This window comes from Anopheles darlingi, chromosome 3 (genome assembly GCF_943734745.1).
Source record: "Anopheles darlingi chromosome 3, idAnoDarlMG_H_01, whole genome shotgun sequence".
Classification (NCBI taxonomy): domain Eukaryota; kingdom Metazoa; phylum Arthropoda; class Insecta; order Diptera; family Culicidae; genus Anopheles; species Anopheles darlingi.
In genome coordinates, this window is record NC_064875.1 from 48297042 (window position 1) to 48311356 (window position 14315).

The following is a 14315-nucleotide window of genomic DNA, read 5'->3' on the forward strand; positions in this document are numbered from 1 at the left end:
AGGACGCTCCTTGAGTGACTTATGGCATCCGGGGAGTCGTGGCAGAAACGGATGCGCGTGCGCGCTCTATCGTTCTCTCCGGAAGAGAGAGAAGAAAAAAAAACACTCGTCCGGGACTCGGGACTCGGTTCTGTGTCTGATATGAATTGAAGGTAGGAATTGCGGCCCTTCAGCCAGAGGTCCCAGCAACATTGGTCCCAGTCAGTACAACTATTTATAAACACCAGAGCACGTTGTCAGTATAGTATACCGGAGCAAAGGTGCAAGATATCAGATACTACTAACCGTTACTGGCGTTGGATTAAAGTGAACCCCATAAACCCTCCCGTGCCGCCGCCGTAAGCATAACACATTCCTGGCCACAAACCCGACACTCTACCTTCACACATCCACGTAATCCGATCTAGTCGAATCCATCAAATGGGGTTGCGCGTTCAATTAAAATATTAAAGACTTGCTCTGACTTGCGATCCTCATTGCGTAAGCCTGCTGCGTGTTTTATGGACTTTCCCAAAAACTGCCACCTCTCGGCATTCCCGTGCACATTACACATCGCGAGTGCGTTTTTTTTTTTGAACGATCGCATCAACCGAGACCATTTACTACCGAGCAGCCGCGAAAGCAGCCCCTAACGGACGCGGCAGAGCGCGATATCAGATTACTGCGCTGCTGCTGCTGCTGCTGCCCCGGTTTTTTAGCAAATATTTGGACCACGCGATCGTTTCGTGACAATTTAAAGCGCTTCGGTGCTACAGATCCTCTTTCACGCGCATGAATTGTGTGCCTTTAATGTCTAAGTATCTCGCGCGCGGGCACCTTCTTCTTCTTGCTCTTCTTCGCCTCCACCGCGCATATCCGATGCTCGACTCGGATGCCTCCTCGCCTCGCCTGCGGCTGGCGTTTATGATGGCGTTCTTGGAATGCCTCAAAGTCACGGGCGATACCGAGGAAACCGAAAGAAACAACACACCCCAAACAAAGTGACACCTCTGGGAGCGGAAGATACTCGCATTCCTGGGCGCATTTCGTGCTGACCCCGGACCGTGTCGCGACAATCGGGTGACGGCGACGGCTGAACCGGCTGATTAAGATCGTTTTTCCACGGAAAATTCGCGCGCAAAAGGAGGGAATTCGTGGTGCAATGGGCAGGGCGGAACGGGGACGTGCCGACGATAAGTGCCAATAAAAGGCGACGAAAACAACACTTTTCGGTGGTTGTGCGGCGCACCAGCGCACCACCTTCGGGACGATCGTTGAATGTGGTCTCTTCCGGTCACTATACGCAATATACAGACACAGCCTACTACATCCCTTAGCCTAGGATGGAAAAGTTGTAAAACTGTGCGCGCGCGCGCGCGCGTTGACCGGGACCGATGATACTTGGGCCGACGGACTGTGACCCACTCTCGTCCGGTGGTATAAAGGTGTGCGCCAAAAACTGCGCGTGGGCCACACAGAGGGGGGGGGCCTGGGGTGAGTATTTTCCAGGAAGGTATTTTTCACGCATGGAACGCTCTATCCGCCCACGGGGCAGTTCGAACGCGTTGATGAGGATGCGTTGTTAGCATTTTTGAGATGTTTTTCCGCCACCACACAAGGGGCGCCTTCGCCGTGTGTGTGTGTGTGTTTTTATGGGGACAACATTCTTGGAGACCGGGGGGGGGCTTTTGATGTCCGAGCGCGTGCTACCACATCATTGCTGGCCCCTGCTGTCACGGTGCCATAATCTACTTTCAAGCAGGAGACGCGTCACGCGTCATGTGTTCTAGGCAGCTGTAAATTGTGACGCACTGGATGACTAATGTAATATGGCGCCGGCGTTCGTGAGAAACCGCAAGTTCCTGCCTTGGGTGAATACAAGAGTGACGACAATAAATAAAGCGGATGATGCTGCTACCATGCTGCGGGACAATAAACAAAGTCCAAGGGATGGGGAGGATTGATCCTGGAATCAAATCAATCATCTTGGGTATCCGTTTTGTATGCTTCTGGCCGGCTAGATCGTTCGATCGTGAGAAGGTCGAACGAGCTGATGATTCACGATCGCGCTCTGCTCCCCGAAAATGCTCCCAATTACTGCGTTTTGCGCGGAAACACCGCAAAAGACCGAAAACAGCAGAAGGTGTTCAACCGACCCGGTGGCGGGAGATGATCGAGCAGAAAAAAAGGACCCAAAAAATTGACGCAACCGCAGTGTGCCAGATGGGCGCGTTTATCAAAAATGGCCGCCAGTTACTAGACCGACGATGCAGGTTCTAAACGCTCATCTTGTTGCCAAGCAACATAGTACCCGTTGGACCCTAAAGCTGGTAACTATGCGAAGCAGTGAAGAGTCGTTAGCAATGTGTGTGTGTGTGCGCAGATCTGAAAAGGTGTATGGACGAAGAAGCAGCATAACCTCTACTCAGGTTCTTGACGCAAAGTAACGAGATAGAGTAAAGAGGAGAGAGAGAGAGAGAGTGTGTTCTGGAAATCGATTCAAGCCTTCTTTTCTTCGTCCTCCTTCCAGCACCGTTCCGTGCACCTTCCGCTACTCCACCACTCTACGTCGTCGTTCATGCTGCTTTGTTGTGCGTGTTTTTCATAATTCAACGTTCTAAGAAGAGACTGACTGATGATACGGTACATTCCGAGCGTGTATCCGGTTACGCGGCCAGTCCAGGTTCTACCTTTACTCATTCACTCATTGCACGCGGTTCTCCGCTTTTCCTCTCTGCCTTAAGGGCGCCTCTTGGGTACTGCTGCAGCAGCTCCCAGCAGCGTGGTTCTTCAGCAGCAGCACCAGGGTTATCATCTTAAGCGCCATTTTGTGCTGATTCATTGCGCACTCTACCCCATTGCCTTGCTGCGCCGATCGGAAGATCTGAATCCGTCTGCTCTTCTTGTGGTCGCATCTTTCTCCCCCCGGCGGGGGGCCTGGCGAGAAGAGAGCATGTGAGGAACATACATACCTCGCGCATGACTCCATGAGTGCGATCACAGCGATTAATTGAATAAAGCCACTAAGCTGCACTCCTCAGCACAGTGTGAGACAAAGTATTGAAGCAATCTTCACTTGATGCTACCCCATCACTAATGATGCCCGCGTACGATCATCAGCAGCAGCAGCAGCAGCAGCAGTAGCGGCAGCAGCAGCAACCACAGCAGCCAAATCTAATCGATAGAGGTCACCACCAGAACACCCTGGACCCCGGAGCAGCACAGCAGCTGCTAATGGACCACCGTGCTTGCTAGGACACACACACACGCAACTACACACGGAGGCCAGAACAGCCAATCAGGAAGCCCGATATGAACCGTTTGCCGGATGACATCAGAAAATCATCGCCTGGCGGTTCCATCAAAGACAGCAAAGCAGCAACAACACGAAGCTGGTGCTGTCTGAGAACTCCCCCCCCTTCCCGGTGGTGATGGTCCGGTGGAGGCCAGAATCCGGCCATCGATCGCATCGAAACCGTATCGTGCTGCTACCATCGGCGTTTTGTACACACGATCGGAGTCTAACCGGAGTCTGATTGATAGGGTGTGATTACGTACCACCTCACACCATCCCAACGACGCGACCGCGATAGTATTATCTTATCGGCAAGACAATGAGCGTCACATGCGGAGAACACGACGACGGGTGTCCCCCGTTCCCGTCCCCCCGTCGATTGTCGCATCCCAAAAGAGAGGAAAAAAAAGGTAAAAGACATACAACCACGGTTGTGCACCACGATCTACGGTGTTTTCCTCGGCGTCCACCCAAGGAGGCGGTGAAAAGGAGGAGAAAAAGTAGGACCGACCGCCGTGCAACACAAAGCCGACCGACCATCGCCACTTATCAGTACATGAGTGTACAACACACACGAACACACACACACAGAGCTACGACGGCCACCAGGGAGCATTACTATTACAGCATCTTCTATTTCCGTCCGCGTGAGCTCACGCCATCCAGAGCGTCGTCGTCCAGCGCCGCGCTCGCCAAAACATAAACAACAACCGCGGTGAGCAGGAGCAGGTGGGGTGGTGTGTTCCGGGGGTGCCGGAAACACCTACCATGCTCCGATTCTTCTTCTTCTTCCCCTTCTTCTAGGCACAACACCCCACGACCTACCCCATATACGGCGCGCAGGTACTTCGCGCACCTTTTTGTCATCTAATTGCGCTCCACTCCGTTCCCTCCTTCGGCTTTAAGCGGCATCCACGAACACCGCGCGACACCTTGGACCCCATCATCTTGAATGGTAGCCGAGAGAGAGAGAGAGAGGGGAGGGGAAGTGGCCGGGGTAGCCCGAGGGGTTAATAATTTTCAATTATGATGATTAGCGGACCGGCGCAGATCGTGCGGGGCCCGGCTGTACCGTTAGGTTGCAAGATAATGGCAAAGTGCCGCCGCCGCCGCCGGTGTCGCCCATTGCTGCCACCACCAGAAGGTTGTTCTGGCACCGGGGTCTATGCCGCATGTTATGCCTCTTACCACTTCCTGTATCGGACTCGACTACTCGATCTCTACGCTAACTCGTTTTGCATGTTTGGCTGTTGAGGTAGTTTAGCGAGTGAGAGATGGAGAGATAGAGAGAGAGGGGCCCTTGTCTCAGGAACGTCAGCTCCGTCCCCCCATTCCACAGACCGATCTCTAGAATGATCCAAGATTTCCAGCTTGAGACACTTTCCAAGTTCGAGTGCTACATCACATCGACCAGTCATCGACCCCTCGGGCATTAGGAGCTCTCTTCAAAACTATGGCCCACAGGGGAATGGGTCTGGTCTGGGCACTAGCGTTGATCCCACCGAGGCACCGAGAATCGTTGCGTTCCACGTGACTTTCGTGCCGTTGTTACTGTTGTTGTTGGCGCTGATAAGTGGTCGTAACATGTGCGCGCGAGGTTTATATGCACCTCGTAAAGCAGGAACACGAGTCAGAGAGACTGGCCACCATAAAGCCTGTAGTGTCTGAAGTGAGCCGAGGGTGGTGGTGGTGCTCGACCCATCTCCAAAACCAGCTTTACGCGTCCTTGAACAAAAAACCCTTCGCTGACATCATTCCGCTCGCAGGTGTTTGGAGTATTGAGATGCGCAATAGGAAACGGACCGTGGCCACAGGGGCCCCTAGTGGTCGCCGCCGCCATCGAAGTTTACAAAACTCCAAACAGAAGTGTCGTCGATCGCCATATTCGTGAGCGCACACCGGGGACAGAGAACGCGATCGAACGATGTCCTGTCTGGTCTGGTTTGTACGACGATCGTTCTCCTCGATCCACGCTTGGTTTCGCTTGCGTGAACACTTTAATTATGCCTTCCTATGGGTCCCATGGAGGACATGGGTCGCTCTCCCTCTCTCTTGCCTGGTTGTGGCGAGGAGACAGAAGAGACGAAACGAAACGAAACCTCAAGCAAAGTGGCTTCACACGATCCCCCTTCTCTCTGGCGCCGCACACAACTCTCGTCGTTCTACCGACGTGCTGGCCAATTTCGTTTGATTTGCGAACCCACTCCCCTCCGAGGGGCGAGTGTTAAAACACTTGCCGCCAACCCTTACAACAACAGCGTGATGTTACCCTGTTACCACCGACCGCAGTACGGAGTGTTCTCACTCGCAAGAATGTGAACGGAACTGAAGCGTGCAACGACGACGACGACGACGCGGTTGGCGAATGTGGCGATCATCTGTTTCCCACAGTGGCTCGGGGGTTCTTGTGTTAGCAGGCACCACACCTACCACCAGGCGAAGAGGAACTGAAGAGGAAACTCTACACTCTAGTTCTAGCCTTTTGTTGCGGCTTCGGTTCCGATGCAAAATTCACAAATGGCGTCTTCAAGAGTGATCAAGGATCGAAATAACATTTAAAAAAGACCGAGCTAACGGAGACAAACATTAATAATTGATCTCGTAGTAAGATCCAGTTCCAATTGCGTAGGATCTTCTCTATAGAATGTATTTCCGCTATAGTTGATTAGCAAAAAACCATTAAAATACCAACAAAAACCAATATCAACTGTAACAGGTTGGATCTTCGATGTTCGATGCGTCAGTCATCGAGCACGTTCGACAAAGTAACAAACTGACACACTTGAGTAACAACAGACACTTGAGAGTTGATGTGAAGCCTGATGAGTTGTCACACAAGGAGCACACTTCACCTGTCCACTGGTGGCTGATCAATTATTGGTCCTAATCAGTCCCCTACTCATACAAAGGCTCAACGGTTCTGATGGAGATGAAGCAATAAAAGAGGTACAGAGGAGTGTGGTCTAAATCCTCCCGGTTCCAGTTGGTTCCTCAAGTGTGTGCTTACACCTTCCTTCTCCCATTCGAGAGAAGGAGAACCAATTACTCTTCTCATTCGACATATCGATGACCATCGTAAGGCCTTGGTAATCCGATCGGCACCAAGTACCCCCTCGTGTCCGATGATCCGCGATGAATTCGTTCAAGATAGACGGGGACGTAAAGGGGACGAGCCACAAGGTCTACGGAGCACCACGAGAAGCCCTTCAAGAGGCTAGGTAAGAGAGCGAATGGAGGAACTTACTTGATGTAGTAGATGCGCCCGTCCTGTGTTTTGGCCTGTTCCCAGCCCGGTGGCAGCTCGCCGAAGGTGACGTGCAGGTTCGACACATCGTACGAACGGCCCCGACTGTGCAGATGCTGGATGGCCGCCTTCGAAAGGGCGGCCTGCTGGAGTACGGCCGCTCCGAGGCTGCTGGCATCGCTAGCAGCAGCCGCAGCGGCCGCCGCTGCTGCAGCAGCATTCTGCTGTTGTTGCTGTTGTGCGGCGCTCTGCTGTTGCTTTACACCGGCCGCACCGGTTCCGGTTCCAGCGGCACCACCACCACCACCACCACCAACACTTGCTCCGCCACCGGCACCAGCACCGGCACCGCCACCAGCTGCGGCTGCTGCAGCTGCCGCGGCGGCAGCTGCAGCCACTGCACCACCACCGAGACCCACCAGACCGGCCGGGATTTTCCCGAGCGAAGCGGGACTGCTGTGTGCCCGGCTATGGTGTATCGGTAGCCCGTTCGGACCGGTCGTGACGACGCCCGTGACGACGCCACCGAGAATCGTCGTACCGGAACCGAAGGCCGAGTCGGCCGAGTTTTCGCGCGAGTGCGACACCGACGGGGACTTGGAGCCGGACGAGGGCGGCAGGAAGAAGGATTCGGGCAGGTTCCGCATGCGGTACGGGATCTGCAGCGGTAGCTTGTTGCTGAGCGTCTTGTCGAACAGCTCGTTCAGCTTATCGTTCGAATCTTTGTCGACCAGAATGATCAGGTTCTTCTTCTTCGTCGCGCTCGCCGTCGGATCGTTCTCTTCGCTTGCACCGGCGGCCGATGCACCGACGGCTACGGCAGCCGCGACGGCCGCCGCTGCCGCCGCCGCCGCATTACCGTTCCCGCTGACTCCGGGCGTACTGCCGTTGAACGCCATTTTGCTTTCTTTATTATGGGCGGGCCTGTGGTGGGGTGTGAGGGGGGGGCTGGGGGGCAGATTCTCGTTTTCGTTCTCTCGTCTCGTGTTTGCGGTTCTCTCCGCTGTTCTGTATGTGCGTCCGTTCTCGGTGATCTGTCTTTACCGCTGCTGCTGCTGCTGCTGCTGCTTGCTGCTTGCTGACTACCTTCTGATGATCCGGACCCCGCCGGGTGTCTGGGACCTTTACGCGGGATCTTCTTATGTCTTCTCGTTCGCACTCACGGAGGCGCTCGCTCGCTGCTGGACTTGATTTACAAGCTTCTCGCGTTCTTTTGCTTCTCTTCTCCTGTGGTGGTGGCGCTCAACCTCCCCCTTTCTACTCTTGCCTCGCACTTTTTTGCTCGAAACACTCGAAAGGAGCACACAGCACACACACACACAAACGCATACACACAGACGCGCACACTGGCGCACAGACACACACACACGGGGCACACGGACACGTACAAAAAGGGCGTCGTTCTCTGGGGGGCCGTTTGTTTCACACTTTCCGCACTCACTTCCTTGGGGTTGGGGCGGGTCACACAAGTGGAATAGGGTGCCGCACTTTCCACACCACAAAACCACACTGCACTCGCTGGCTGGCTGGCTGGCTGGCTGGTTTTAAGTTTTCCTCCGGATCACTCGGAAAACGCGATCGTCACGAGAAGATCACACAACTGGATGTGGCTCCAACGCGGTTGCCTTTCCTCTCTAGCATATGCATAATTTTCGCCACAATTACACAACCGCGCACACACACACAGACGTACACACACACACACACACACACACAAACACAAACGATTGTTAAAAATTAATCGGAAGTGCTGCAAGGAAAACCATTGGGGAGGGAAATTAGAAATGAGCTGCTGAGGGAAAATCAAAACCATCCGAAAGACAGTCGTAAGTCGCCTAAGCAGCAGCAGCATCGGACAGAACAGATCAGCGATCCAAGTAGTCCCACCAGAAGAACCGTGAAGGTGAACCACTAATGCACCGTTGGCAGGGCAACTACACTCTGGCAATGTTCTCTGGCGTTCGTGTTCTAGCGGCCACTAGGTTCCGGTTTGCAAACAAAAGCACAGTGCACTTGGACTTTATTGGGTTATTGTTTCTCGCACTTTTCGCTAGAACGGATGGCAACCGTGGTTGATGGAGGGATGGTCGCCCTCCTTTTTCTGGGAGCACAATAATGCCGAGAACACTTTTGCTGTTTTCCGTTTTAATCTTTTTTCAAACTCCACTTATCACTTTCAATTCACTGGAAAAGCACCTTTTAACAAATAAATTCGGGAAAACGGATATTCCGGCGCGCAATTTGATGAAATCTTGCGGCGATCGTGCAAGAGAGAGAGAGAGAAAGAGATCGTTGGGCCGCGGATAATGGGGATCGCCAGAAGGGAGCTGTCGACGTCTGATGCTGCTGCTGCTGCTGCTTGATCGCGAGCACCGCGTTCGCACGAAACCGAACGTGTTGGTTGACGGGGACAGCATCCAATAACGAGACAACGGCGACATCAGCAGCAGAGGGCGGTCGACGACGACGACGACGACGACGACCTCATCAACCCACTGCAACACACCAATACACTGGACTGGTGCGTGTGGCGCTGCCACTCATACCAAACCCTTTCCGCGCTGGGCGTTTACTACAGCCTTAGCAGCCCCACCTCCCCCTTCTCGAGATACTATTTCCCAACCCGCTACGCACACCAACAGCACAGGCGCGCGGCCGGGCGTACGAGCGTGAGTGCGATGGACGCATTAGAAACCGAGTCGACGAGACGGGCTCGCGGAAGAGTGAGATAGACTTCGTGGAGCGGTGGGTGAGGGGAAGGGGGATGGGGGTGCTGACGTGCAAGAGGAAACGCGTCACGCACCGTGGGGGTGGGTGGACCCCGTTCGCGCCTCAACAGAGTGTGTGTGCGTGTGTTGGGGTATAAACATTAACATCATTCTCATCATCGCCATCACCGTGATGATCATCATCAATGGGTTGGTTGTTTGGGTGGTCGATGATGATGATGATGATGATGATGATGGGCGTACGCAATTTATTGGTATGCTGCTGCTGGGTGGTCTGGGTGCGTCTACAGCAATCACCATCACCAACACAACGCACGCCACCAGAGAAACGCACATCTACTCTACTCATTCAACCTGAGGAACGAACGATCGCGAACAACGCCAGAACAACAAACGATCGCCAACACACACACACAGACGCGGGCACGCAAACACTTGTACGCACGCTCCTGGTTCTAGTGTTTCTGGTGGAGAGACGTGTAACGTTTTCATCCCTTAATTTTCTTTGATCGTGATCGGAATCCTGGGGCGATCGCAAGTTGCATAGAAAACACCAAACCAAATCGCAGGTTCCATTTCACAATTTTTCCCAACCAACAACGTCCTCCACGCAGCTCCAAGAACAGCGCACACGACGACGACGGCGATGATCAAGTGATTAATGAAACGAAGGAAAACGTTAGGGATAAGGGGGGTGTGAAAAGGGGAGAGAGTGCGTGCGAGAGAGAGAGAGAGAGAGAGAGAGAGAGAGAGAGAGAGAGAGATAGAAAGCAAGAAAGAGTGAGTGAGATAAATCGCTTCTACATTCGATCTTCCTGCTGCTTAAAGTTCGTGAATATGTTTTCCATCATCATCATCATCCCAGCAGCATCGATCATCCCTTCGTTCCCTCGTATCGATCCAAACGCACACACGCACTTGTTCTTGGCCCTTTTAATGACCGCTTTTGAGGAGATCACTGCGTTTTCTCGTTCTCTGCAGCTTCGCTCTTCGGTTCACCCCACGGACCGATCACATCACCGATGATCGGGTTCGGGATCGGGAAGATTTGATTTGTTTGCCCTCCACTCCTCTGGCCCTCCCACCCGGCCACGATTCTCCTCCGTGATTCTTTCACGCTCTTTCACTCACATGCGTGCGCCGCACTGAAACAGCTGAACTCAAGCTCAACGGGGGGACGGTAGGGAGTAGGATTAAAGGGGTGATGAAGTTGCACGAGACGATCAATTTGGATTTTCTCTTCACGATTTCCACACACGCACACACCGCTTGTTGCTTCTGCTCTCACGTTCTTCTGGATCTTCGACGACGACGGCTACGACGGCGATGACCGAAAAACCGCGGAGACTGACCGTGTGTTGTCGCCGTGAATTCTACGAAACGAATTATGCTGCCGACGACCCACCGATGACCGAGACACCCGCTCCGAGAAGTCGACGACGACGACGATGACTTTGCGACACTCACACAGCCGCACAACGCCAGCACACCTTTCTACGTTCCGTCGGTCGGTTGGTCGGTCGGTCGGTCGGTTGGTCGGTTGTCGTCGTTGATACCTTCTTGCGGACGAGGAGATACCTTTTCCTTCGATGTTGTTGGCTCTGCACCACCTCTCACTCACTTACTCCACCACGTATATTCGTCGTCATCATCGTCGACAGCAGCAGCAGCAACAGCAACAGCAGCAGCAGCAGGTTGTGGTGCGTTGTGCGTCTTTATCTTTCCACCGGACTTCTAAGAAGTCGACTTTATGCTATCGCGCTATCGTTCACTCCCGCTTCTGCTTCTGCTGTTGCTGCTGATGGCGCTGCTGAGCCCCTCTCGCTTTGGCGCTTGGAGGTGGTTTGTGGTCGTCGTCGTCGTCTCGCATCGCGCGCACCGATTTGCTGACGCCTTCTAATGCGCGTTCGGTTCTTGCTAGCCCCCCCCCCCCCCCTTTCTCCTACCTACCCCCTTGCTGCTTCTCTCTTGCTTGCCTGGATGCGAAGAGTTGTTGACGTGGTTGTTGTTGTTGCTGATGTCTTCTAGAGTTCCTCAGGTGGGATGCATATCGTTACTGCACGCGACGTGCAGCGCCCGGAAGGGCGTCTTCCAAAATTTCCCAAAAAAGTTGATGCTTCCCAGAATTGATCGTTGAGCGGTGCACCTGACATCGAACGGAACGTAAGCCCCTCGGTGATATGGTAGTTCTTGACGCAAAAGATTACGCTGGAGCAACGTTCATTTTTCCGTTTACCACACGTTTTGTTTGATTTAATCAATCCATTTACTTTTGTTTATTTTGTTAACTGGCTCCTGAGCGAGATCGATTGTCCGAGATTGTGAATGTGTGCTTCTTTCTGGATAGTGCGCTATCGATAAACTCAGGTAGGTTAGGCAAGACTGCATTATGTGGCGTAACTCAAGTAAGGCTGGTGCATGTCTGCGAAATAATCTAATCGAGGAAGCAATTATTTATACTGGAGTACCCCTGCTGTTGCAGGTGCACGTTACTATGTTACCTCGTTTGAATTACTTTATTAATGAAGCGCAATGAAACCCCAATCACATGGATATCGCAGTAATTGATTGTTTTTTATTTGGCTTTAGATAATTAATAATTACACCGAACGGTCGTCGTTTGTAGAAGAATGTGCTGCGCATAAATTGATAATTAAATCGTTTATCCATAACATTTCCTTTTAATTCATCATCAGAACAGCAAATCTACAGTCTAAGCGATCATTATCCTAATATTTGTAGTTCCTTGTTTGATTTATGTGTGTGTATTGTCTCGCCATTTGTTGTTCGTTGTGCAACTTTTCCCAGGAAGAAGCTTTTTATCATTTTAATCATTAATACCACATTATGAGTGTAATGGGATTTGGAAATACAGCTTTAATACCCACAGAATTGACATCCATGGATAAGGTCGGATGCTCTAACCGAGCGGTTTACATTCTGCTGCTGCTGTTTCTATATGCTCTAGCACCGCACCGAGCCTCATATCTGTGTCCCGTCTCTTGCTGCCCGTGTGTGAGTGCTGTGGCGATGTTCCAAGATCAAAAAAAGTGTCTTCCAGCTAGGGAATCGGCAATAAAATCACGGCTACATTACGGACCAGGCCCGGGACAGGTAGAAAACAGGTTATTTATTCCTCTCCTCTCTCATTTGGTTTTTGTTTCTTTTCTTCCGCCTTGCACTGCCTTCGTCTTCGATCTTTTTTTTTTATCTCCATCCCCTTCTCGCCGGATCACCTTCCCTGGACCACCATCATCATACCGGTGGTGGCCAGCATCGTGAGCCAAGAAGCGAGAGCGAGCGAGCGAGTATGTCGTGAAGGATCAAGAAGGAAAACCCCATCTCTTCGTGATCGTCATCTGCGTTTCACATCACGTGCTCTCGCGCCCTCGTCCATCCCAGCGATCGGACGGTCAGGCGGTCGGCTGGTCGGTCGGTCGGTCGGTCGGTCGGTCGGTGGATGGCCAAAAACTAAAATGCCCAAAGGCACAAGAAAGCTAACCATCGCGCATCGCGACATCGCATCGGTATGGAGAAGGAAAAATTGGAACCACCCAGCATAGCAGCGATACATCTTCCTTCATCCGCCTTGTAGCGGTTCGTGGCGAGGTCCGACTTGGCCACGACTGGTTCGAAACGGTTCGGGGCGGTTTGCGTTCTGAGCTAAATTTGCACAACAGGCCGACGGTTTTGTGCGCAGGATCCCGTCGAACGTGGCCCGCTGGTTACTCTAATTTATCTTGTTATCACTCGCACTCCAGCGATCGCAGATGTCGCTAAGCTCTGAAAACTGAACAAAAGTATTAAACTCACAGAATACGCCTGACGAAGCTGCTCTTTTGGAGTTCGAAATTTAATCTCTTTATCGGGTTGAACAAACAAAAGAGAACGCAGAGAACAAAAAACTCCGACTGGAGACATGAAAAACATCTAAATTTAACTGATTGCGTATTCAATCGTATAAGTCTCTTTCGCAGCGCTCCTATCCTATAGCCATCGGCGATGGACAAGTGGCCAGCGAGCAGCAAACGAGCCACAACACAACTTGCTGGGTGGCCACAGCCCTTTTAGGAAGCTGTGGTGTTTTGGAAAGAAGGGGGTCACAAAGATTAACTCCGTATGATCGCGACGATACCAACACTACGGTCCGCTGGTCGGCGAAGGCCCGCATCATCATCATCTGGTCCCGCAAGAACTGAGACTTGCGTACGCGTATTCTGGGGTGGGGGCGTTGCACTCCACACCGCGGGTCGACTGTACCAAGTGCATGTTTGGCTTGGTCACTTGCAGATGCATGCTAGATTGGTATGGCCTCCATTGTCGTCGTGGCGGTTGGTCTGACGGTTTGTTGGTCTGACGGTTTGCTTGTAGCTGAGGATGATTCCTTCCCTCATCGAACACACCAGAGGAGGTCGCAAACGGTAATTATGTACGAATAACTCCATCAACGACATAAGTGCCAGTGGTAGTGGCAACTCTCTAAGATTTTAAGGAGTTACAAATGTGCAGGGCAAACCAGCAACAAATACGAATGTGACGACAATGACGAAGACGGCGAAGGTGATGGCCAAGGTATAAGACAATGACCCACAATGTGACCCATTTCGCTGTCTTTCGTTAGTAAGCTGACCCTCGTTTGATTATTTCCGAACACGCGTGTATTTTCTAATAAAAATGGTGCGCACCAATCACAGTTTCAGCTGTTAATAACTAAAGTGTTTTGCTGATGAAATATTGTGCTATATAATATATAATATATTAATATAATTGTCAGTAACCTGCAGGAAGTCCAAGTGGCATCGATCACGATTCGTAGTCACGTGGTTCAGTCTCAGGAAGCGATCAGGTATCTTGGCGTGATGGTCGACTACGGGCTCAGCTTCGGAAGCCATGTAGAATACGCCACCAGTAAGGCGAAGAAGGCCCTCCATGCGCTTTCGAGCATAATGTGCAGGACCACGGGCTTGAGTAGTAGCAGGAGGAGACTGCTTGCAGGTGTGATATCATCCGTATTGCGCTACGCGGGTCCTGCATGGGCTAGGGCGCTGACGGCACAAAGCAACCTGGT

At 52.2% G+C, this 14315-nt stretch overlaps 1 protein-coding gene across 4 annotated transcripts in view; it reads right to left on the minus strand.

Annotated features, from left to right (window-relative positions):
* LOC125956550 (transcriptional coactivator yorkie) overlaps nucleotides 1-10639 on the minus strand; it is a 38728-nt gene extending 28089 nt beyond the window's left edge. The window contains exons 1-2 of one of the 4 annotated variants that reach the window (XM_049688561.1): nucleotides 10514-10639; nucleotides 6519-8268 (exon numbers count right to left, since the gene is read on the minus strand). In XM_049688561.1, coding sequence (XP_049544518.1) covers nucleotides 6519-7417 — 899 coding nt within the window. In that variant the 5' untranslated portion in view covers nucleotides 7418-8268; nucleotides 10514-10639. Of the gene's footprint in view, nucleotides 1-6518; nucleotides 8269-8714; nucleotides 9000-10378 lie in introns of those variants that run through there. The other 3 variants (XM_049688562.1, XM_049688559.1, XM_049688560.1) reach the window with 3 other exon arrangements.
* Between the last annotated feature and the right edge of the window lie 3676 nt (nucleotides 10640-14315).